Raw genomic sequence first — 24,213 nt, forward strand, 5'->3', positions numbered from 1 at the left:
CCGCCTCCGCGATGCCGCTGCTCGTCGAGGGGCGGCGAGTGCGGCTGCCGCAGTCCGCCGGGGACCTGGTGCGAGCCCACCCGCCTCTGGAGGTGAGCGGGGCCCGGGCTGGGGTGGGGGGAGGGAGCTTCGAGGCGGGCCCGAGGGGCCCTGCCGGGCGGGCCCGACCTTCCTAGCCCCACCGCCTCCAGCCGCGCTCCCGGAGGCAGAGTTTAAACTTGGCGCAGCGGAGCGACTGGCGGCACGTCGGGAGCCCCGGCCGCCGGCAGCGAGTCTCTGCCTTGGCTCGAGGCGTCTGTTGTGGGGCTTTCCCCTCCCTGGCACCTTCGAGGGCATTCTGCCGAGGCCTCTCTTTGCCGGAGGAGGGGCGGGCGGCCCAGAGAGGTTAGGCGACTTGCCCAAGGTCGCACAGCACCGCGGCCGGAGGGCGCCCGGGGACTTCGCGACCCCCAGCCGGGCTTGGCCCGTTGAGGCCACCCTGGGCAGCGCCCCTGCGCGCTGGCACTCGCCGGGGTCCGCGCCCCGCGGGGAGCCGCTCCTCCCGGCGGGGCTCCGGCCAGGGGCACCCGGCCGCTCCCCCCGGCTTCTTCCCCTCCCCAACCCCCCCCACCCCGGGGATTAGGGCCCCCGGGTATTTTTAGCCAGAAGGAAGGGCCCTGCTTTTCCCCCCAGCTGAGCCGTGTTGAGGACCACGCCCTGATGCAAGGGTTAGGTTTTGTTCCGTCTTCTGCTTTTGTCCTCAAGTAGATCTCTGAACCCGTGGTCCATGCTTATGCAGAGACAGTTTGGAAAGGGGTTCTTAACGTAAAAAAGAAATGGGTCCAAACCTCTCACGTGCCCCAGATCTGGTTAAGGGGGAATCCGTCAGTTCGTTGACTGCAGATACGTACTGAGCCTCCGATGTCTGTCGAGCACCGTGTTCGCCTGTTCCCTACAAGCAGGGCGGGCTGCTTTACAGCCTGGTTAGAGGGGATGGTTTTTGATCACAGAACGGCTCAAACACCGTGCACTGTTAAGTGCCATCCAGGAAGAATGCCCGTTTGCACTGTGAGATGCGAAGCAGACGAGCTTGACCTAGCCTCGAGGCTCACCGAAGGTCGTCTTGGGGTTTCCTGTTAACCGTTGCACACTTTGGAATTATTTTGTCTGCATACGTGTTGTGTTGATTCTCCCTCGATCTGACCCCCAGAACATGAGCTTCCCGAACAGACTGTGTGTTATTGCTCTGTGTCCTCCGCGCCTAGGGCAGTCTCTGGCTATGAATCTGCACTTTGTAAATGTTTGTTATATCCATGAATGAGCAGAAGGACCCCTGAGAATGACCTGAAGGATGAGGAGTTACAGGGAAAAGGGGGCAACTCTGTGCTTCTCAGCCTGCAGTTCAAGAAAACAGTCGACCTTCCGGGTACTTAGCAGACACCAGGCCCTGTGCTAAGCGCTTTCCTTGGGCTGCATCGCTGTCGCCTCGTTAACTGATGAAGTTGGAGTAGGACTCTCCAAGGGGAAAATATTTCAGCTGCCTAAAGAATTTAGTTGACACTGTTTTTTTGTTTTTTTGTTTTTTTAAAGATTTTATTTATTTGACCGAGAGAGACACAGCGAGAGAGGGAACACAAGCGGGGGGAGCGGGAGAGGGAGAAGCAGGCTTCCCGTGGAACAGGGAGCCCGATGCGGGGCTCGATCCCAGGACCCAGGGACCCATGACCTGAGCCGAAGGCAGACACTTAACGACTGAGCCACCCAGGCGCCCCAGTTGACACTGTTTTTATGTCTCCCTGAGAATTTCTGTGATAAAAAGTTAGAAAGAGGAGTGTCCGAAGCAGCACACTCATTGGGGAGTCGGGAGGGCTGTGATAGGCCGGGGTGGCCGGTCGTCTCGAAGGCCAGCTGCCTGGTGGGGGCCAGTGTGCATTACAGGAAACTGGGGGTGCTCACCGCCTTTGCATCGGTCTTAGGGAAGAAGGATGGACGCAGGGGAGAGATGGGAACAGGGGGAGGAGGGGGAGGGCAGTCTAGCTGAGCTCCGTGGGCAAGGAGGGGAAGCACCCGGAGGGCCGGTGGACGGGCCGGGTTCCCGGGCGCAGAGGGGGTGAGGGGAGAGAGTGGGAGATAGAGACCCAGGGAGGTGGGTCGCCCCGGGGTTAGAGGGGTTTCGGTGGATCTTGGACCGAATAAGCAGTGGGGTGAAATGAAAGCTTTCGTTAGTTTTTCTAGAACTAGTCGTGCGTCCCTTTTTTAAGAGCTAACACATAGACGTCAAAAAGGACACCCCAACCACTGTTGTGGTGCAGAGGGTTTTCTTTCCATCCGAATGATGAACTTCCGAAGGTGAGCGCAAACTCCACATTCTGTCCGCTGATGTGTCTTCTTCACGGGACGATCTGGCCTGTGCGGCGGCAGCAGTTACAAACCCGTCCCTAGCCAGGCCTGGCACCGAGCAGGAGTGGCACCCCTTACGGGGACGCCAGGGGCGTGAGTTGCCCGGAGCCCCACATCGCGGGAGTGGTGAAGCCCGCGTGGGGACCCTGGCGGCGCTGCTCAGTCTGGACCCCCTTTCCCCCCACTAAATGGGGCCCCTTATATGTCATCACCACAAAAGAAAACGGAAAACCCAGTTCCTCAGTCATACTAGCCACGTTTCTGGTGCTCCACAGCCACACATGGCTAGTGGCTACTCTGAGACAGGGCGGGTCTAGATCCGTGGTCAGCACCGCGGAGCATTCATTCCTCTGGGCGGTGCTCTCGTCTTCGAGTTTTTGCTCTTAGCGAGTCGCCCACAGGTGCTCAGTAACCAGTCCCCCAGCATCGTGCTAAGTGTGGTTCCATAGAATTCCACGACATGAATGCCCCGTAACTTTGCTCCTGCCTCTCAGCATGCAGGGTATTTCTAAATCTTCGGCGTTTTATGAACATTCACAGAGCTAAGTCTTAATAAATCCCCCTAATTATTCCCACAAGTGAAATTGCTGGACTCAAAGGGTTTCCGAGCAGGAAAGGGATGGAACAGAATCAGCGTTTAGAAGCAGTGACGCCAGCAGCCATCGGGGAGGGTTGTGTGGGTGGCGAGGGGGACCTAGGGGTCAGGGAAACAGGCGGGCATGGGGACAGCCACCCAGTTAATCCTCACACAGGCTAAGGAGCAGACAGCATCATCCCCTTTTGCCCTGGGGGAAGGAGAACTTGCAGGAAGAACTGACAGACTGTGGCAGCAGGGGAGAGGGACACGTGGTCATACTAAGTGACTGGCTAAGACGGGTCAGCACACTCCAGCCCCGGGCCAGATGGTGACTGTGGACAGCCCGTGAGCCACGAATGGTTTTTACATTTTTAAATGGGGGGGGGGAGAGGAAATCCAAAGAGGAGTATTTCGTGACATATGAAATTATATGAAATGAATTCAGATGGCGGTGTCGCCCATAAATGAAGTCTTCTGGGGACAGCGCCCATACGCTTGTTTACGTGTTGTCTCTGCTCTCAGGCTACACAGCAGAGCCTAGTGGTTGCAAGAGGAGACCGCACCCCAGCAGAGCCCAAAATAGTTACTCTCTGGCCCTTTTCAGAGAAAAGTTTGCTGAGCCCTGGCTTAAGCGAGGGGCGCTCAGGAAGAGGAATTGGGAAACGAGAGCCTGCCCAAGAGGGGATTCCTGGGGGACTCCGCGTGTCCAGAGACTAGCAGACGTTGAGAAGACAGGGCTCCTTTATTTCAGGAAGGGGTGGGAGCTCATGAAGTAGCTCTCCGTGTTTTTGCACAGCGGAGAAGTTTGGCTAAACTTTTTTTTCATTTCTTAACGTGGGAAACCCAAACAACATGTTCTTGTCGCTTTGTGGCATCCTCTCTTATGATTTATGCTCCTGTCTGTCTGGGAAATCGGAGCCGGGTTGGGGGGGGCGGGCTGCTGGGACGTCGTGATTTCTGGTCTCGGGTACGCAAGTGGTAGTTCGTGCTCGCACACATGGCTTTGCTTTTGGGTGGTGGCCCCGCGTGAAAGTGGGTGGTCACAAGTTGCCTTCGCCCTCCTTCCCCCGCCCCCGAAAGACTAAAGCAGAAGGTATGTGCTCAAGGGGGAACGCGAGGCAAAGCTGCCTTCTCCCGTCTCCGGCCTGACACTGCAGTTCCTGGGCTCCTTCTGGTTGGTTCTGTGGAGGAGGCACTGTCTTGCTCATTGCCGCCTCGCTTCCAGTTAATGAAGGTTTATGAAAAGAAAACAGGTGTAACCATGTCAAGCTGGTCATGGTTAGTTGGTTTATTTTTACATCTTGTGTTTTACGAAGTTAGCAAGCACCAACCCGCATGAGCCCTAGGCAGGAGGCAAGCCTGTAAGACCAGAAAGCTCTCCGCTCCAGGCCTGACACTGTGCACTGGGACGGGAATTTGTTCTCTCAGGAGCTTGCTTGTTGCAAGTGAGAAGGAAGTAGGGATACAGCGCTTGTATCCTGTGATGATATAAATCGTTGTTATCAGTCTGACATCTTCGAAAAAAGTTTCAGTTTTCATTAAAGAATTTAATCACCTGAGGGTTTATTATTATTATTATTATTTTGAATTTTTTTTAGGCTACTGCCTAAAAATTTTTTTTAAGATTTTGTTTATTTATTTGACAGGGAGACACAGCGAGAGAGGGCACACAAGCAGGGGGAGTGGGAGAGGGAGAAGCAGGCTTCCCGCGGGGCAGGGAGCCCGATGCGGGGCTCGATCCCAGGACCCTGGGATCATGACCTGAGCCGAAGGCAGACGCTTAACGACTGAGCCACCCAAGCGCCACTGCCTAAGATTTTTTTTTTAAACCCTAATTCCAGGGTAGTTGCCATCCCGGGTGATACATTCGCTTCAGGCACACCATCCGGTGATTCGGCGCTTCCACGCACGGGTTCACGCTCACGTTCAAGGAGAGGAAGTTTTGACCCCTGATATTAGCACGGCCTTTCCGTGGGTTGGCTGACTCCCAGCCACTCCTTTCTGGTAGGGACCCCATCAGAGAGCATTCGCAGAATGGAGCCTCCCGTGTGTAGCAGCACCTGAGCCCTGCTGTAGGAACGGCATAGTTAGAGCTTTTACATTTTGGTTTTTTTTTTTTTTTTTTACTCTTCTGTATCTTTTCCATTTACATCGCCAGACCATCCTCCTGTATGTAGCCTTCAGTGTTGCTGGCCGCTTGCGAGCAGCGCGGGGGGGTGCACGTTCGGGGTGCATACTCAGTGCAGGGGTCCCGAAGTGGGAGGACCAGACGGGGGACAGGGACAGTCCTAGACTCTCTCCCACCAGGGCTGTGGCTGCGGAGCCGGCCGGGGCGCTGGCCCCGACACTCCCGATTCCTTTCCCGGTTGCAGAGTTGGGCAGAGTCTCTTGCTCCTGAGTCAGGTCTCGTTTTGGGGTTTCATCAAGGAAGAGAACTTCACCGTTCCTCTGCCCTGTCCCCCACGATAGCGACTGCTGTCCCGTTCGCTTAGCCGGTCCGCCCGGTAGTGCTCCCATGCCGAGCCCTGCGAGCCCTCGCTGGGTACCCAGTCCTCACTAATTTCCATCACTATTTTATTTTTTTTCTTAATTAAACAGGAAAGAGCCAGACTTCTCAGAGGTCAGTCTGTTCAACAAGTGGGACCCCAGGGCCTTCTGTATGTTCAGCAAAGAGAGCTGGCAGTGACCTCCCCAAAGGATGGTAGGTTAGGAAGCCGTGCATTGGGCGTTACCCCCCAAGGCTACTGGGTATTTTATTTTCTTTCTTTTTCAAACAGGCTCCATCTCCATTCTGGGTTCTGATGATGCCACCACTTGTCACATTGTGGTCCTGAGGCACACAGGTAGGATGAGAGACACGAAGGAGACCGTTCCTTAAAGCGGCCGCCCGCGGGGGGCTGTCCGAGCCTGCGCCTGAGTGTCCCGGGGCCCCGCTCTCCCGCTCTCCGGTCTGCATGCTGGCTCCCCGTGGCCCGGGCCAGACGCGCTGGCGGGGCAGCACAGATGTTTCTATTCCTTCTTCCTCCAGGCTACCCAGAGATGAGGCGTCCCAAGGGACAGGAGTAGGTGTGCCTGGCGTCCCGGGCTGTCACGGTGAATAACCTGAGTCATTCCACCCTTTCCTTCAGGTAACGGGGCCACCTGCTTGACCCACTGTGATGGAAGCGACACCAGAGCGGAGGTCCCCTTGATCATGAGCTCCATAAAAGCCTTCTCGGACCACGCTCAGTGTGGAAGGTGAGCTCCACGCTCGTCTGTCTCGTGCTGTCGGGAACCGTGCACTGTGGTGTGGCCGCCTTGCTCCCGGGGAGAACTGGCACGGCGTGGGCCCCTCGTCAGTGGTTCTGGGGTGACGGGTACAGGCCGACGGTCCTGAGGGTCTGACTTTGAACCTCCGGCTGTCTTGTCACTCACGTGCTTTGAGATGTTCACGTGTCGGACGTCGCTTTGTTAGACCCCAGATGCTGCCTCCCCGCGTCCGTCTGTCCGTCCGTCCTTCTGGCAGTCACTTGTCGGGGGCTTCCTCCCAGCCAGAAGCTGCCCCAGGGCGCCCCCATTCTGAGGCAGGGGGGCCTTCAGGAAGCCCTCTGGGATGTTACGCGGTGGGAAGGGCTGGAGGCAGGGAAGCTCGGCGCGTCTCCCGGGCCGGCCTCGGGAGCGTGTGCCCCGTGCGGGCGGCGCTCGGTGATTTCACTCGGTGCTGGGCGTGCTCCTTCCACGGGGATGCGGGCGGGGGGGGGGTCCTCACTGGGTTCTGGAACTAACGTGGCAGGTCTGCTGCAGGACACCCGGGCAGGGGAACCCGGAGCCCCGTGCCCATCACGGCGCCTCCTGCTGGCTCACGTTCGCTGGGGCCCCTTGACGCTTGTCCTCGCACTGGCGACGTGGCCGCTTCAGTGGCCGCTTCGGGTTCCTTGGTCAGGAAGGCTTTGTCTGCCGTAGAAGGCGCTGTCCCGGACTGCGGACAAGGGGATCGGTAGACGAGGGCGGGGGACGCGGGGTCCAGCAGGGGAGTTCGGGGTTTCCAGCTGCGGGGCTTCTCAGGGCTCGGCCGTGCTAGTGTGTGCGGGGACCGTCCTCGGGAGGCTCGCCCCGAGGGAGCGGCACGGGGTCCCCAGCTTGGAAAAGCTGGTGTAGTGGGTCTGCGTGGCCTTAGGAAACAGACCCCGTTTCCCTCTCGGAAATGGAGGGGCTCCTCCGTCCGTCCGGGTGAGGTGGACGGGAGATAGCGCCGTGAGGGGCCCACCGCAGTCCCCGCGGTCCGCCGCCTCCCCTGCCCAGCCCCGCGCCCCCTTAGGCTGAGACGTGTCCGAGGTTTCTGGAAGCACCCCGCGTCGGGTGGGTGAAAGCGGGCGGTAGTCCTGCTCCTCCGGAGCGGGGCGTCTGGCCCTCCGCACCGCAGCGGTGCCGCTCACCAGCACACACAGCTCCCCTGGGCCGGGTCCCCGGCGGCTCGCGCAGCCCTGGCAGCCTCACCCGTCTCCCCTGGTGCCGCCCGGATGTGTCCTCCCTGCGCCACGGCGCGGACGCGGCCCGCGGGAAGCACCGCTGTAGCGCAGCCTTGTGGACGGCCCTCTGACCCCCGTCCCGTCTCTTTGCCAGGCTGGAAGTGCACCTCGTGGGAGGCTTCAGTGACGACAGGCAGTTGTCACAAAAACTTACTCATCAGCTTCTTAGTAAGTGCCCTGCGTTCCCCCAACTCCGACAGAAGTCTGCGCCCACTGTGGCTCAACCTCGGAGGGGCGCCGCTGCTTGGAGCTGGGACTCGGGCAGGAGGGGCGTGGAGCCCGGTCTTCAGGGGCTGAGGGGACGGGGGCCAGAGTGTCCGTGCGACAGTCCACCCGGCCCCAGACAGCACTGACCTGTGTACAGGCAGAACCGCCCTCTGGGCCGTGGCGTCCATTTCAATCTGCAGAACATTAAAACACGGCTGAAGCCACTGTTTTCCCTACTGAAGTAGCGTGGAAGCCCCCGCTCTGGTAGCCACGAGGCGGCGGGCTGGGGGAGTCGCTGCTGCAGGCTCTGGGCCAGGCGACCTGGCATCTGGGCTGGAGTCTTCTTTAAAATCTTTTTGAAGATTTTATTTGTCAGAGAGAGAGAGAGAGGGAGGGAACACAAGCAGGGGGAGTGGGAGAGGGAGAAGCAGGCTTCCCGCCGAGCAGGGAGCCCGACGCGGGGCTGGATCCCAGGACCCCGGGACCACGACCTGAGCCGAAGGCAGACGCCCAACGACTGAGCCACCCAGGCGCCCCTTGGCTTGAGTCTTAAAAAGGTTTCATGTCCTTTGACCCAGTAATTCCCACCTGGGAATCTAAGAAAATCACCTGCAACGTGCGCAGAGACGTATGCCCAAAGATGGGCAGTAAGAACGTTCTTTACGTTAGGAAATAGTCTAACATCCATCAGTAAAGAAACAGCTCAGGAGCTATTAAGCAAGACTTAGAATTACGTGGGAAAGCAGGTGCGTCGTGGGGACATAAAGTTGCCCACCCGGAGTGGGCTCAGTGGGGCGCAGGCCAGGAAGAAAGGAAATGCACACGCTGCTCACTGCTGGGACTATGGACCTTAAAAACCCACATACTTAGGGGCACCTGGGTGGCTCAGATGGTTAAGCGTCGGTCTTCAGCTCAGGTCATGATCCCGGGGTCCTGGGATCGAGCCCTACATCTGGCTCCTGGCTCGGCGGGGAGCCTGCTTCTCCCTCTCCCTGTGCCTCTCCCCTGCTCATGCTATCTGTATATCAAATGAATAAATAAAATTAAAAAAACCCATGTACTTAGACCAGTAAAAACCCATATGCTCCTTATACTTGCCTGTATTTCCTTTTGTTTGTTTTTTTGTTTTTTTACAGTGATCAAGTTTTTTATAACTGTTGCTTAAGAGTAAAAAGCTTACGCGTCAGCGGTCCCCCACAGGCCTCAGCAGGGAGAGAGGAGGGGATAGCCTTGGTCAGTTTGCTTTGGGCCCGAGGCTGGGAATGGGCCTGTCACTTGGCCCGCGGGGTGCCGTGGCGTCCTTCCGTGGGAATCTGGCCCCTTGTCGCCTCGCTCAGCCTGTGTGCTGCTAACTAGAAACTCTCATTGTAGGTGAATTTGACAGACAAGAGGAGGACATTCACTTAGTGACACTGTGTGTGACAGGTGAGTTCTGCCATCCTCCCCAGAGCTGGTGCCCTCACCCTCAAAGCAAGACCTCGCACAAGCACGTCGGTCACGGGAGACAGTCTGGCAGCACCTGGCTGACGTGTGTGCCACTGGTGTTGGCCATGGCCCGCCCCTCCCCCGCGCCGCCTCCGAGGACACCCTGACCCCCACCTTCATCCTTCCCCGGCCCCTTCCCCACGCGTGGCGGATGGCTGAGGGTGTAGGGGGCCGGGAGGCTCTAACTCGGGACGGGGCGCTTTGCGGACTGTCAGCCCCCCTGCTCGGGGACCCCCCTGCTCGGGGACCCCCCCTGCTCAGGGACTTGGCAGGGACGCAGGAAAACGGTCCCTTGCGTGTTCCGATTTTCTTCTCCTTTTGCAGTGTGGGCTCCCTCTTGGCGTTAATTGTGGAACATGAAAGCAATTGTTGCGTATTTGTTAGATCTTAAAAAGAACCTTTTTTTTTTGTTAGAATTAAATGACCGGGAAGAAAACGAAAACCACTTTCCAGTAATTTATGGCATCGGTAAGTAGCGTGTTTGGTCGGGGATCAGAGGCCAGTCCCGGGCCGGCAGGGCGGGCTCTGGTCACCACGTCGTGAGCCGGCTGTGCTCACTGTGTAGGTTCCTGTCCTCACTCCTCTGCGGGCCCCGGGCAAGCAGCATGCCTTCTCTGCCCTCTGGCTACGAAACCGAGAATGTCCACAGCCCGAGAGCACAAGGACAAACAAGGGAGTGGGTAGAAAGCAGGGCCAGTGGCACGGGGAACAGGGCTCCGGGGTCAGGAGCGGGCATTCGCGTCTCTTTACACATGAACCACCTGGTAAGGTCTGGTCGCGAACCCAGTTCCTCCTAAGCAAAGTGTAAAATTCTTCGGGCTCCAGAAAACCCAGAACCCTCTCCTGCGACAGCCCCTGGGGCCGCTGAGGTTGAGAGCAGGGGGAAGCTAGTTGTGTTTGCAGAGGACTTCTGTCCCATCTGTGATAGCGTATGGAGCCGGGTACACACGTGTTACTCCATTCCCTAGAACATTTAACATTTAAACAAAAACACCAGATTTGGCCGTGATCCCAGGCCACACTTCTGCCCCCAGCCGTTCAGAGATCCGTGCGGTCCCAGGGCTGAGCAGGGAGGTTTGCCACGCGCCTGCCTGGACGATGGCGGGCTGCCCGTGGGCGCAGGGGGAGCCACTCACTCTTGGTTTGGGGCGAAGTCTTCCCAAGTCCGGCCCAGGCCCTGCCGTGTGCGCAACAGGCTCGGCTGCAACAGGACGGTGGTCAGAGGCCCGCACGGGAGTTTCCCTCTGCACGAAGGGGGAAGCTACACTCCTCACAGTGGAAATGGAACAGAATGACTCTCCTCTCTCTCTCTCTCTCTCGGGGAGACTCACCACGCTCTGTTACAGGTGGTAGAAATGTAAGACCATGCAAACTTTCCATCTGTGTCTTTAGTCAGAGAAAATGTTGTTTGTCCCCCCACAGCTGTCAACATTAAGACCGCAGAGATTTACCGAGCATCCTTCCCAGATCGGGGTCCAGAGGAGGAGCTCCGTGCTGCCCGAGCTTTAACAGGAGGACCAGTGAGTTTGAAATCATCTTTGTGTTAAGGGGTTCAGGGGGGAAAAAAAAGGGCATCGCAGTCCAAAGCCTCAGGTTTTGTAGACCTTAGAAGTAAACAGTTGATCGAGTTTCTTTAAAGCTATAAAATGATCAGGGATCAGCTCGCTCACCCCCCCACACACAACAAAGAAGAATAATGAGTGATTTTAGGTTGTAAGCTCAAGACCCCAGTTCTCTGCCTTGAAGGCGTAGAGGGAGGGAACATGTGCCTCACCATTCATTGCAAAGAGAACGGACCCCTTTTACTTGGTGCAACCTTTACCTACGTGTCCCACAAGGAAAGGAGACCCAGGCAGGGGGAAGAAGGGGTTTCTCCCTCAGCAGCACACGCTTCTTTGGACCAAGTCCTTGAAGGGCCATCTGCTGGAACAAGTGGATTAATCCAAAAGAATGATCAGATCAGTTTTTACAAGTCTGATCGCCAGGGATGCTTTTGAATATTAACACCTTAATTTTGGAAGTTAGAGAAATAAAAACCCAAGCCTTACGTGCCGTTTAAAAATACTTAAAGGGTGCTTTCACCCCTTCTCTGGTGTGAGAGACCCGACAGCGCATTCACCCCCCACCCCCTCCCCGCAGAGGTGCGCACACGGATGGGGTGTGGACGTTTTCGTTGGAGAAATGTTTGGCTTCAGAGCGATCTCTTTTGCCAACCAGTGCACAGCTGGAAGGTTCTTTCTGCACTTTCTGCAGCCGCACGGTGGCCTGGACTCTGCTAACTTCAGCACCTAGCTCAGTCTCAGGAACCCAAACCCAGCGCTGCTGGTTCGAACCCGCCACTGGCAGCTGAGGGGATTCGGGGAATTGATCGTTGGGCAAATGAGCGTTTGTACAAGTTGGTTTCTCCTGGCTTTCGATGGGCGGCCTGCACGGTGTGCTCTGGAGATGCGGGTACGTGGGTGCTTGGGCACAGGTTTGTGCAGCAGTGAGTCCGGCCGCCGTGGACTTGGGTCGGGCTCGGCTGCAGGCCCACTGTCTGCCCCCCTGAGCCTCAGGTTTTCACCCCAAATGGGAAAAACGCTATCTTCCTCAAGGACTGTTGTCAGGACTGGAGGAAATACTGCATGTTACACAGGGCAGTAGCGGCTTTTATCAGGAGACGTTTTCAAGAAGCTTAGCCTCCAGGTACATGCGTGACTGCTGGACTGCACTGGGCTGGTGTTACTGGTGGGGTTTGAGAAGCGGGGAACATGCCTTACATTCTGTCCTGGAAATGTTCCTTCTTAGATGATTAGTATTTACGACGCAAAGACAGAGCAACTGCGTATAGGACCGTATTCCTGGATGCCCTTTCCACACGTGGATTTCTGGCTGCAGCAAGACGATAAGCAAATACTAGAGGTGAGAATTTACAGGTTGGGTGAATCCTAACTCTCTGCACCCTGGTTTCTTCATCTGTAAGAAGAAAAAAAGTTTAGAGCAGAGGCGCTTTTCTTGTGGTGGGTACTAGTTATTTTTAGGATGCTATCAGCAGACCCCGTTTAACTTCTAGATCAGCAGAGAAGTCAGGTCCCGGCCAGGCATTTGCATGGGTCGGAAGGAGTCTGCAAGCAACTGCTCTTTTCCCATTACTGCAGGACCCCTCACGTTCTAGGTAATTTTATCGTGGATCTATACTGGGTGATCTGAACGTCCAGATCCATGTTTAAGAACACGGAGATACTTCGACAGCGCTATCATGGAGGGTAACAGAGCCAGGTTCTTCCTCTCTCATACGCGGAATCTTGTTTTTCCAGAACCTTTCCACTTCGCCTCTGGCTGAGCCGCCCCACTTTGTGGAACATATTAGGTCTACCTTGATGTTTTTAAAAAAACACCCATCTCCCACCAGCGCACTGTTTCCTGGAAACAAGGCTCTGCTCTACAAAAAGAATGAAGGTGGCTTATGGGAAAAGGTCTCTTCTCCAGGAAGCTAAACACGGGATCACCAAAGAAAGCAACTTGTTGGCCTGACAAAGACCACCGTGGGGGCTGCAAAGAATGCGCATCAGAATCTACATCTGCTGAGTCTTAGGTCTCCTTCCTTACTGTCCTTCAAATGACTTTCAAAATAAAATCTTATTTTGGCAAAGGCATTTGTTTAGGTTTACTTTCTGCTCGCTGAAGCTGACCTCCAGCCTCTCCTCCTTGGTAACACGAGCACCAGAGGGGCTGCCTGCCTCGCGACTGGACAAGCTGCCGTTTCGGATACGCGGTGAGTATTAATTCTGTTTAGTCAGGGAATAAAGGAAAAACGATAAGTACAATACAGATAAACAGTATTTAAAATGCACTGAAATTCTGTGACAATTTATGCATCTCACCGAGGGGTTTTTTTTGGCCCCAAAATGTTTTAGAAACATCAATTAAAACTGGTATTACACTTCTAGATGGAGATGAAAAGTTCAGAATCTGATCAGTCTGCTGTGCAATATAATCTCCTAGGAGACTACATTTAACGTGAGAGTTACACAGAGCCACTGGTCAGTCTGTTCTTTTAGTGTAAGGTCGTTAAAATGCCCACATTGTGATATATGCCAGTTACACTTGTTAGAGACTTTTAGGTTTCTGAAGTTGCTACCCTAAAGGCGGCAAGCACAATGCCTAATTACTGTGTAGAAACTGAACTCACTGGTAACAATTTCAAGAACCTTTATTGAAACCAACATTCAAATAGTGTCTTAAGGGTGAAATTCTGTTTCAGCAAAACCAATTTAACAATTCCAAATATATATAAAAACATTTAAAAATTAATCTTGTTAAAGGTGATAATTTCCCCTTTCCCCATTTTATCTGCTATACTTCATTGCACCAAATAAACAGGGAAGACTTTAATCATCTGCACACACACAAAAATTGCATTTTGACAAGTGCCAAATGTAGGAGATCACATCCAATCAGAGTCTAATTATAGGCTTAATATGGTGTAACTAAGGCTTCCAACATGACAGTTCACAAACCCAGTGTGAAACCCCACTATCTTGAGGTGTCCCGTAGCTTGACTTGGCTGGACTAAAGGCACAGGGGCCATTAGCTAGGATAAATGAGGAGACGCGGTACTTCTAGAAAAGTAAAAACAGGCAGTATTTAAGGGCTTCCAGTTGTTTCTGCAGTGGTCTGGCTTGACTAGCCTGAGCAAGATGACTTTCCTGGTTCTTGTTTCTGAGCTGGGCCCAAAGGGGTGAGTTGCTAGTGGGGAGAAGCCACAGAAGCTCCCATGTCAAATGGGTCAAAGGGATACTTATTTAAGAATTGAAACTTAACTGGGTGCTACACAGCGTAGTTAATAATTAGGTTAAGAGTAGCATCTCTATCAGGTTTTCGGATATTAAACATAGAAATGAGCACAGTCTGTACTGTGTGCCAATTTAAAAGCTTTACCAATATTTAAAAATATACATGTATATGGTCAAGAGTTTTACAGTTACTCTTCATAGATAGTCCTTTAATTTGTTTACAAATAGTACATAAAGGGAGAAGTGGATCTGCGGCAGGGGGGCTTCCCCGCCCCCACGCCCCCCGAGGAAGCAGCAGGGGGGATGGTGGGCGTGAGCTCTCTTTCAATCCCACTGAATCCCGTTCTCCTTCAAGCCAAATCCACACAACCTGCCCAAACTGAACACCAATTCCAACATGGAAAGCCAGCTGTCTCTCCCGAGCAGCAGTACAGCAGAGAACCCAGAGAGTTGTAAAGAAAGCTGTCTTAACAAAAAGTTATACGTAACCTCATACAACGTCTTACACTTACGTTCAGAACGGTAACCGCAAGTGTTTCAAGTGGCAGGCACTTGAAATTCTAAGTGTTCTTTGTGAATCCAAGTGTTTATGGTAACGGGGGAAAAACGGCATTAATGACAGCTGGGTAGACAGAAACAACAGTAGTTGCTCCGCATACTAGTGGAATTAGACAAGTCAATTGCCCTTCTAAAAAGCCTGGCTTTCAGGCACGTATTTGTGCAAAAAATCCCAGTTAAGCACAAATAACAGTAATTTCTCTTGCATTAGCACGTGGCACGGTTCACATTTTCAGTATAACTTCATCTTCCCTGAAACAATACTCAGTACAGTCTCAAAGCAAAACAGTGAATTTTATCTTAAGCTCTCCAGTTCTTCTACCTGTGGACGGTCATCTTCTGTGTGCTGGGCCCCGTTCTGGAGGGCCCCTGTCTGCTCGGTGTCCTGCAGGGTGGGAGCCCCAGGGTGGGGCTCGGGGCTGCTGGTCTCCAGGGCATCTTGCTCTGGCCCACCGGTCAGATGCTCCATCTTTTCTAAGTCTTCAATGTGGCTGACCGAGCTTGTCTCGCTCAGAGCATCAGAACCTCTTAGGGACCTCTTAAAAGGCTTCTGACCTAGAGAAAGAGCCATGGACAGTGCTGAAAGCTCTCTGTGCAACGAACGACCGCTTTATTTAATCCCAAGTGCTTCTGGAGAAACCCCTCCAATCCCAGGCTCTGATGCCCCGGAAGTGAGAAATGAGAACTGGCAGGACTCCCAACACGGCTCCTGAGGCCGGGAACCTCTGAGGTCCCCATCAGGAAAAGCTCAGGCGAGGACAGCTTCAACATGATGCCAGCTCTCAAGACCCTAACTACCCCCGTGAAGTGCTACGGAGAAATTTCTCCACGGTTTAAAGCTCAAGGCGACGGACATGGTTAAAAGGACAACCAGTCTTAAGTGAAGAGAAAACAAAAGGATGCAGGTAACACCGAACAGGAAAAGCCCCCCAGGACGCAAGGGTCTATGTTCCAAGAAGCACCAGTTCTCCTGTACCTGGAAGTCTCTGCTTCGTGCGGGTGCCCGAGGGGGTCTGCGGCGGTGTGACTCCCGTGCCTTGTACCTTATAGACGTAGGTGTGCTCCGTGGACTCCAGGGAGCCTGCCGACGAGAGAGAGAGAAGTGTGTGCAGAAACTCCTGGCACAGGCCGCCCTGGGAGCTGACCCATGCAGCCTCGTCCCCCTAGAAGCTTCCTCCGGCTATTGAGCCTCGCTCAGACCAGCAGAGCCTTCGGCCCTCCGGAAACGTGCTGGGAACTAGAGAAAGCCCCTCACAGCGCTCCTCACGAGGCCCAGCCCTGCTGGGGTGTTCCACCCTGAACCTCCCCAGGGACCCTGCATCCCTGGGACATGCCTGGGGATCCACGCGCGAGTGGGAAAAGTGCTTCAGCAGCAAGGAACAGATGCCTCTCTGCTGAAGGCTGGTGTGTTCAAAAATCAGATTACAGTCCTAGGAGATTGCAGCCATCATTTCCTAGGGAGGGGCCCCAGGCTGAGGGAGCTGTTCCCCGAGTAGAACAGAACAGGAAGAGACCGACAGCAGGACATCATCTTCCCCCAAGTGCCGGCAACTGCTCATACTTGCTGGCCTGGTCTCAAATAAGCTGGCCCGGTGCTCCGGACTCCAGGCTTCTCATCTCCCCTTTCAGAAGCAGCCTCTTGCTGAGGCCAAGCACTAGTGAGACCGCAACAAGTATTAACGCTGAGCACTGAGCAACAGACACCATGTGGAGGACACGAACGGCCGAGGGGGCACGTTCCCACGGGCTTCCAGGAAGAGGGGTCTGCTCTCGTGCGGCTGCAGCCGTGGGGGCCGGAGAGAGAAGACGCTACACTGCAGTGTCCCCGGGGCAGACCCAGTGTGGAGCATGGGCCGTGTGGGCACCGGGCTCCTCCACTCGTGTGTGGGATCACCGGAACTGGGTCAAAATGAGACCTGGGATGACACTCGTCAGTCCTACCTGCTGTTAAGTTAAAGGTTCTCCCCTTCTGTGAAGCCTGTACTGGAGAAAACCAGTTCAGGACGGACCCTACGACGGGGATCTGCCGCAACACCCCCTGCAAAACAGAACCATTGCTCATGACCATCCCGCCAGGGGCTCCCAGTGTGGCGTCAGCTGGGAGCTCTGTGCTCAGCCTCACCTCTTCCAGAAGTCGCTCCTCATTTGCCTTCTGCAGCTGAACCTGAGCTTCCTGAATCCCTTTCCGAACCACCTCTGTCATGTTTTCCAGAAGCTGTGTTAGGACCAAGGAAGACATTACTTGTCCAAGATTTTTTTTTTTTTTTTTTTAAAGATTTGACTTTATTTAGAGAGAAAGAGTGCACGTAAGTGTGGGGAGGAGAAGAGGGAGAGAGAGGGAATCCCAAGCAGACTTCGTGCTGAGCACAGAGCCTGACGTGGGGCTCGATCCCAGGACACCGAGATCATGACCGGAGCCAAAATCAAGAGTCAGACACCCAACCAACCGAGCCACCCAGGTGCCCCAGTTGTCTAAGCTTCTTGCCTGAGACCTAGAACTATTACCACAGCACGTGCGACATTTTTCAAAAGTATATTAGTAAATGGAATTCTGCACTTTTTAAAATATCAGGATACAAAGTAAAATAGGAAATTAAATAGAAGAGGATAAAATGCCTGGTTAAGGGTAAGACACGCCTTGGTGACCAGCCTCATCTGCCAGCGAAAGGAGAAGAGAAATGTGATCTGAATGTCTTACCAACAGAAAACAGACACTGCTCAACATTCATGGAAGTGGAATCGGAAGTGACAGAGTGAGTTCAGCAGAACCTTTAGGAAGTCCACCGGAGAATGAATAAAGCCGGCTCCTCAGGCTCACAGCCAACTTCCTACCAGGAGTGGGCCGCCGCGCACACGCCCCGGTCTCCTCAGACCCCTCTTGCTTTAGTTCCTTTTCTCTGCTTCTCAGGGATTTCTACTGACTCAAGTACCTGGTCTGCAGAACGGCCATGAAGCTTACAGCCTGGTCTCCGCGCCAATTGGCTAAAAGGAGGTCTACTACTGGCGGGAAGTTCTGCTGTGAGAAACATGTGCCTCATGCAGCACCAGGACCAGTTACGCTCAGGAACTCTCCCCTCACCCTCTCAAGCAGACGAGGCCGCGTCTTCCCGAATGCTCTGCTACCCCTAACTTCTCCCCATCGGCATTTGCCGCCTTGCCCAGCTATGTGGATCTCGGCCCCCCAGTGCTGAGCCCACCCAGGGCAGGGGCTGTGTCCAGTCTTCGTGGGCTTCTGGATTCCTGGCACAAGGTTTAGCTCATGGGAAGCATTCACACGCTTTTTGGGAATGAACAGATGTTTCTGAGGGGAGCTTCTTCCTTTGGGACCTCAGCTACCTGCCCGGAGCAAACCCAGAAAAGGGATGAGACACAGATCAGTCTTACAGACCCGTGAGTTCTCCTCAATTTCTCGGGCTGTGACTGCAATGGTCCCCACTAGTTCAGAAATATCCACGTCGTCGCTCGCCATGCCAACGTAAATACAGCTCTTCATGCTTTTATACTCCGGGCCTGCGGGAAGGAACGACCGACCAACTTGGTCCCCAAGTCGTCGGTCACAAGGCCGCGCACAAAGGAGCCTCCCCCATGGGGCGAGGGAAGCCCGGAGAGGCTGCAGGAGGGGGAGGGAGCTAGCTCACCCTAGAAAGAACTAAACCAGCATTTCCTCTGAGGGGACACAGCCCCCTGTCCCTTAACCAGTTAGAAAAGGCCTTCCCAAGTTAAGAGTTGACTTATAAAAGTAGTAGTTACCCATTTTAAATGTAAGGTCAGATTCCAGTTCATTTAACTTTTTCAGGAGTCCAGCATGAATTTTTTCCCCTTCTGGATCTAATTTCAAACTGCTCTTATCATCATTAGCATGTTCATACCTACAAACATCAAATAACAGTACTTCAATCTAAAAGATCAAACACCTCTTCACACACGGGAGGGACTGCAGGGGGGGTTCTAAGCTACTGGTGATTTCCAAGGATGTGAGACACACGGGCCAAGGAGCCACTTGAGCATCTCAAGGTCAGATAGTGTCAAGAACACGGCAAGGAAGGCCCAAGTCTTCGGTCCATGAAACTTAGAGAGGCCAGGTCTGGAAGCCTCATTTGTAACAGAAGCAGGGAGTCTCCCCTCATCCTGAAAGGAGACGGAAAACAGCCACAGGGATAACCAACGACGGAGGCCAGAGGCGTGTGCTCAGCCGGTGAGGGGGTTCTCGGTCTTAGCAATCCTTAGTGACTCTGTACCCCGTGCGAGTAAGCATCTGTCATCTGTGCACTTGCACATGTCCCTGCCCCGTGGTCACCTGCAAGCTGGCGTGGGAAGTACAGGGACCGCTACTTCACCGAGGGCAAGGGTGGCCACACCACCGCTGCGCTGGGCTTTGCTACGCACCCAGAACATCCTGCTGCATTTCCTTCCGTTGGACATGTTCGCTGTGACCACACACATTCACCGCCAATTTCTAAGCCGGTCCGCACCCACGGTCTCTACACGGCAGAGCGGCACGAACGCGTACCTGACACCCCCTATTCCAGGCCAGTTCGGGTCATCGACGTACAGGAGACCTGCCGCTGCTGTCACCTCCTGCTTGAACTCCTCCCGTAGCTGCAGTGTGCAGGTGAGGATGGGCAGCTTGCTCTGGATGCAGGCCACGACTTGATCCACATCCTCTCCCCGAGTGCCTAAAACTGAAAACGTCCCCAAGTGTTAGAGAAATGTGTAAGGAACATGGCGGAAGCCAGAGGGCAGGGCTCCCCTCCCACTGTCAGGGAGGTCAGCAGCTCCAGGGACGTCTGGTTAGCAGGAGCTAAAGCATTAAAAAAAAAAAAAAAAAAAGGCCACTAAGCCCATATGGAAAAAAGTGGGTGCTCTAAGTTGATACAGCAGCTCCTGCAGATGTAGACACACTTCCCTCTTACACGGAGACAGAATCAGCCCCCTGATGTAACACACAATGAAACTCTAACAGGAAATCAGATTCTTCTCTCAGGACTCTGCTCAAGTTATCAACATCGTACTGCAGGCTGTTAAGGATGAGGCAAGCACATGGCTCTCTCCACATGGACATCCCGGGGAGAGGGGACTCTGGCGGGTGTGTGAGGGGGAGGCAGGAGGGCGGGCTGACGACAACAGCACCGAGGACAGCCTGAGAGCCCCCAGGGCCGGCAGGGACCCCACATCACTACCCTGTGCATGCGACTCAAATGGGGGAAGGGCTCACACTAAGCCTCCGTACGTGCTGCCTTGGGTGTCCTCAGCTAGAGACTAACCCTCTGGGGCTCAGGCCCCCTGCACACCACGTGCAGAAACTACTGGAAGATCAGGAGGCCACCAGTCATCTTCGTGGCAGGCTTTTCTTTGCAGGACAAATGCCCACATCTCCCTACTTTGAGGTCTTCCAGCAATTATCTTCCCCAAAATGTTAAAAATATCTCATTAAAAAAAAAAAAATCAAAGATTTTCTGAAAAATCTTTACATCATCTCAGAAATAAAGCATCGTCAGTTTTTTTTTTTTTTTTTTTAAAGATTTTATTTATTTGACAGAGAGAGAGACAGCAAGAGAGGGAACACAAGCAGGGGGAGTGGGAGAGGGAGAAGCAGGCTTCCCGCCGAGCAGGAAACCCGATGCGGGGCTCGATCCCAGGACCCTGGGATCATGACCTGAGCCGAAGGCAGGCGCTTAACGACTGAGCCACCCAGGCGCCCCAGCATCGTCAGTTTTTAATGTATCTTTTGTTAGCGGGCTGTTCAGTCCCACGACCCGGAGGCGGGCACCTAAGGCACTTCACGGACGGGATCCCACACCGCTATGACACGGGAACGGGGAGCAGGCCTGGACGTGCACCCAGGACATTCTGTCGTAAAATCCCACATACTTGCAGCTGTCCCGCTTTCTCAAACGTCTAAAACGGTGGCCTCCACCTTCGCGGTCTGTCTGAACCGCCAGGGGAGCCCTGAGCAGGCTCCGCTCCCCGCAGCCCAGAGTCTCCGCAGGCGGCCCAGCTGCTGGGAGCCCAAAGCCCCACAGGTGCTTCTCCCGGGCAGACGGAGTGCCACGGCAGAGACAGCGAAGGGTCACAAGACACCAAAACACAGGGAGGCTCGAGTGACCATAGAAGTATTTCTGAGATGTTACCCTGGAAAGCTCATCTACCTAAATGTAGCCCAAAGGCAAAGAAAAAGCATCTTCAAAGAGGGCAGAGTATCCCAAGGAAAAGCAAATGAACCACCGCCCGGACTTTCACGGACATGTCACTGTCACTTCCAGAACGAGGGAGGGCAACCCACGGAGACCGGTTACCTGCTGCTGTCATCAAAGGGCTGAACCGGATGCACACGCCCTCCACTTCCAGATCCATGACCGTGAGGCCGCTCTCGGGCACCAGCTGTTTGAGCTGCTCTCCCAGCTGCAGGGACAAGGGCACAATGAGGAGGCTCCCCCAGGGACGGCCTCCCGGTCTTCGCACCTACCCTCACCCACTCAGGCCCCGGAGGCTCCCGGAGTCTTTTGATTCTCTTTGCATACTTATGGCCACTTCTTTTTAAATGGACTAAAAGTTTTACACTTTTTGTTACTAAAAAATACAACTGCAGTGTAGAAAAATCTAGGAAATACAGGTAAACCGAAAGAATAAAATAAAAATTACCCACAACACACCACTGAGAAGCGCCCACTGCTGACGTCTGACAGACCCATCCTGGGTCTCTGCGTATTTTCTATCGCCATAAAACACACCACTGTTCATGCTGGGCGGTAACCTGCAGCTTTCACGTAAGTTAATGATGACCATTTCCTTCCTGCCCTAAACGTCCAGCTACATGGTTGATTCTGGCTGTTTTGGACGTCGCTGCACGATGGATCCTAACGGACTCACCCAAGCCGCTGGGGGCACGACGGCACGCTACACCAGGGCCGACACGGCTGTGGCGGGCACCCCGACACTGTTTACAACGTTCTTCACACAACAGTCCCGGAGGCGCGCTTTCAGCGCTGAGAGGCAGTCGGAGCCCAGCGCCCCCGGTCCCTGCTGTCCGACGGCCGGGCGCTTGGGGTCTCCGGCTCATGCGCCCTCTGACGCCACCATAGCCGCTCAGTGCAGCCCCCGTCCGGCCTCAGCAGCCAGGAAAGGGTCACCTGCGGGGGTCATGCTGCAAGGCCCTGCCTGATGTCACGCAGCACGGGGAGCGGTGACCCGAGGAAGAGCCCTAGAGGAGGCCCGTTACCTCCATAGGAGCGTCCCTCCCGGGGGCTGACGTCCCAGACGTAGCACGTGCTACCCCGTCTGGGGTGGAGAAGAAAGAGCACATGACCGCCATTCTTACCCAGCGATTCAGGGCATCACACGAGTGTCTTTCCCGGCCGACTGCCGAAGGTGCCATGTTGGGCACAGGGACGGCTTTAAGCACTGGATCTGACACCAGAACACAGAAAGGGGATTCACCTTCTAGAAACACAGCTCCACACACACCCCTCAAACCTTATTTCACTGAGCTCCCAACAGAACCTGAGAGAAGTCTCAAATATTACAGAAATTAAAATGTCTACCTCACAATAAATGGGGAAACAAAACATGGCGTATACATGCAACGTAGTGTTACTCATCTTTAAGAAGCAAGGAAATTCTCTCACAAGCTCAATATGGATGAACCCTGAGGACATTACACTAAGTGAAATAAGCCAGTTACAAAGACTCATGCCGCATGACTCCATGGATATGAGGTACCCACAGGAGTCAAACTCAGAGACAGTAGGTAGATGGTGGTTGCCAGGGGCTGGGAGGGAGGACGGAAATGGGGAGTTAGTGTGTAATGAGTATGGAGTTTCAGTTTTGCAAGATGTAAATGTTCTGGAGAGCTGTTGGACAACAATGTGGATGTATTTAACCCTACTGAACTATACACATAAGATGGTAAACTTTTCTTTACCACAACTAAAATTTCTTGAAAATGTGTATCTTAAGCTTCCACAACTTTTTTCCTCATGAAAAATATAACGCTTGAATATAGTCTCACAAACAGAATTCTTAATTTCATTTAAGAAGTCTTTTTTTTGGGGTCCTGGGATCGAGCCCCGCATCGGGCTCCCTGCTCAGTGGGAAGCCTGCTTCTCCCTCTGCCGCTCCCCTTGCTCATGCTCTCCCTGACAAATAAATAAAATCTTTAAAAAAAGAACTTTGAGAGGAAATGAAAGTATAACATTTTCAGTTACCAACTAGTCTATCAACCACTGAGCGAGGTAAATCAGGGAACCCAAGAGCACCCACAGTGGGCCTCCCAACAGAATTATCCTCCTTTCATTCAAATGGTCTGGGTGCCTGCTTGTGCCAGGTGCTGTGCTGAGCACGTGGGTTATAAGGCACACAAGGTTTCTGGCATCCTGCTGTTTATATTCTATTGAAGAAACACTGTAAAGAAAAAAATGAAATCACCATATACTGTTGCTAGTGCCATGAAAAAAGGTAGGGCCTCTGATACAGTCGCTTTAGACAGGACAGATAGGGAAGGCCTCTCTGAGGAGGCTGGACATTATGGAGACCTGAATGGTGACAGGGAGCCAGCCAGAAGAAGAGTGAAGGGCAACGTGCTTGAGGCAAAGGGAACAGCAAGTGCAAAGGTCTTGCTCTAGGACAGTGCAGAATGTTCTAGAAACTCAGAGAAGACCAGTCTGACTAAAGCAATGATCAAGAGAAGAGATGGCCTAAAAGGAAGTCAGAGAAAATGGCAAAGGCTAGACCCCACAGGCCTCACAAGGTACAGAGCTTGGACTTAATTCAATAGAAATCGTAAGATACTGAAGGGTCTGGGCAGCGACAGGGCACAACGGGACTCCCACGTGTATCACCACCCACTCTCCATGCAGAGAATGGTCCCGAATGGGGTGTGTACAGTACACGGAAGTGAGAGATCAGTTTGGTGGGGACCGTGGCTGTCCAGGTGAGAAAAACCTGGACTAGGACGGGGGCGCTTGGGACATCCTTTAAAAATAGCCTCAGGTTATTCCCAATCTCAACTGCCAATGTCTTTACTGTATGTTTACATAGTATTTTAAAGATTTTATTTATTTGAGAGAGAGAGAATGAGAGAGAGCACATGAGAGGGGGGAGGGTCAGAGGGAGAAGCAGACTCCCTGCCGAGCAGGGAGCCCAATGCGGGACTCGATCCCGGGACTCCAGGATCATGACCTGAGCCGAAGGCAGTCGCTTAACCAACTGAGCCACCCAGGCGCCCTACATAGTATTTTAAATTACTTAAAAAAATAAACTGTGATAAGCACAAAAAAATAAAAGAGAGATTTGGGGGCCCTAACTCAGATACTCTGATTCACTAGGTTGTATATACATACGTATCCAGATCTCTCTTTTCAAGGGACTCTTACCCATTCATTCTAGCACTAGTCCAGGGACTGGCATTTGGAAACCACTGGTTTGATCACAGGAAACTATCAGTAAAATGCTAAGGCATTTAGGCCGGGAGTTTTTGTGAAAATTTTTATAAATTTTTTTTTTTTTTTTTTGAGAGAGAGCAAACATGCACAAGAGCGGGGGTGGGGAGGGACAGAAGGAGAGGGAGAGAATCTTTTTTTTTTTTTTTTTTATTTGCGAGAGAGAGAATGAGAGACAGAGAGCATGAGAGGGAGGAGGGTCAGAGGGAGAAGCAGACTCCCTGCCGAGCAGGGAGCCCGATGCGGGACTCGATCCCGGGACTCCAGGATCATGACCTGAGCCGAAG

At 53.7% G+C, this 24,213-nt stretch overlaps 2 protein-coding genes across 9 annotated transcripts in view; one reads left to right on the forward strand and one right to left on the reverse strand.

The window, feature by feature from the left end:
• The first annotated feature begins 6 nt into the window (after window positions 1–6).
• NTAN1 (N-terminal asparagine amidase) lies at window positions 7–12,791 on the forward strand. 2 transcript variants are annotated; one of them, XM_044915074.1, is made up of 10 exons: window positions 7–92; window positions 5,555–5,657; window positions 5,734–5,799; window positions 6,085–6,193; window positions 7,559–7,632; window positions 9,043–9,096; window positions 9,571–9,624; window positions 10,579–10,676; window positions 11,944–12,057; window positions 12,453–12,791. In XM_044915074.1, exons 1-10 carry the CDS (start codon window positions 12–14, stop codon window positions 12,630–12,632), a joined length of 933 nt encoding a protein of 310 aa, XP_044771009.1. In that variant the 5' UTR covers window positions 7–11; the 3' UTR covers window positions 12,633–12,791. The 2 variants fall into 2 exon arrangements, with proteins under 2 accessions (XP_044771009.1, XP_044771010.1); XM_044915075.1 differs by lacking the exon at window positions 5,555–5,657 and having other exon boundaries at window positions 40–92; window positions 12,453–12,785.
• A 539-nt stretch (window positions 12,792–13,330) lies between these two features.
• The window catches only part of PDXDC1 (pyridoxal dependent decarboxylase domain containing 1), a 51,520-nt gene continuing 40,637 nt past the window's right edge, over window positions 13,331–24,213 (reverse strand). For 6 of the 7 annotated variants that reach the window (XM_021697960.1, XM_021697961.2, XM_044915626.1 and 3 more), the window contains 9 exons: window positions 21,808–21,896; window positions 20,786–20,891; window positions 19,000–19,171; window positions 18,240–18,358; window positions 17,878–17,999; window positions 16,612–16,704; window positions 16,431–16,527; window positions 15,466–15,570; window positions 13,331–15,044 (listed from right to left, as the gene is read on the reverse strand). In XM_021697960.1, coding sequence (XP_021553635.1) covers window positions 14,785–15,044; window positions 15,466–15,570; window positions 16,431–16,527; window positions 16,612–16,704; window positions 17,878–17,999; window positions 18,240–18,358; window positions 19,000–19,171; window positions 20,786–20,891; window positions 21,808–21,896 — 1,163 coding nt within the window. In that variant the 3' untranslated portion in view covers window positions 13,331–14,784. Of the gene's footprint in view, window positions 15,045–15,465; window positions 15,571–16,430; window positions 16,528–16,611; window positions 16,705–17,877; window positions 18,000–18,239; window positions 18,359–18,999; window positions 19,172–20,785; window positions 20,892–21,028; window positions 21,897–24,213 lie in introns of those variants that run through there. The other variant, XM_044915627.1, reaches the window with a different exon arrangement.

The sequence above is a fragment of the Neomonachus schauinslandi genome, chromosome 5 (genome assembly GCF_002201575.2).
Source record: "Neomonachus schauinslandi chromosome 5, ASM220157v2, whole genome shotgun sequence".
In the NCBI taxonomy this organism is placed as follows: Eukaryota; Metazoa; Chordata; class Mammalia; order Carnivora; family Phocidae; genus Neomonachus; species Neomonachus schauinslandi.

What these genes read in the sequence shown, in the direction of transcription:
- NTAN1 (XM_044915074.1), top strand. Translation starts at nt 12, where the DNA reads ATGCCGCTGCTCGTCGAGGGGCGGCGAGTGCGGCTGCCGCAGTCCGCC. An exon ending in GAGCCCACCCGCCTCTGGAG is followed by an intron (nt 93 to 5,554) that starts GTGAGCGGGGCC and finishes TTAATTAAACAG; the next exon opens with GAAAGAGCCAGACTTCTCAG. An exon ending in AGTGACACTGTGTGTGACAG is followed by an intron (nt 9,097 to 9,570) that starts GTGAGTTCTGCC and finishes TTTTTTTGTTAG; the next exon opens with AATTAAATGACCGGGAAGAA.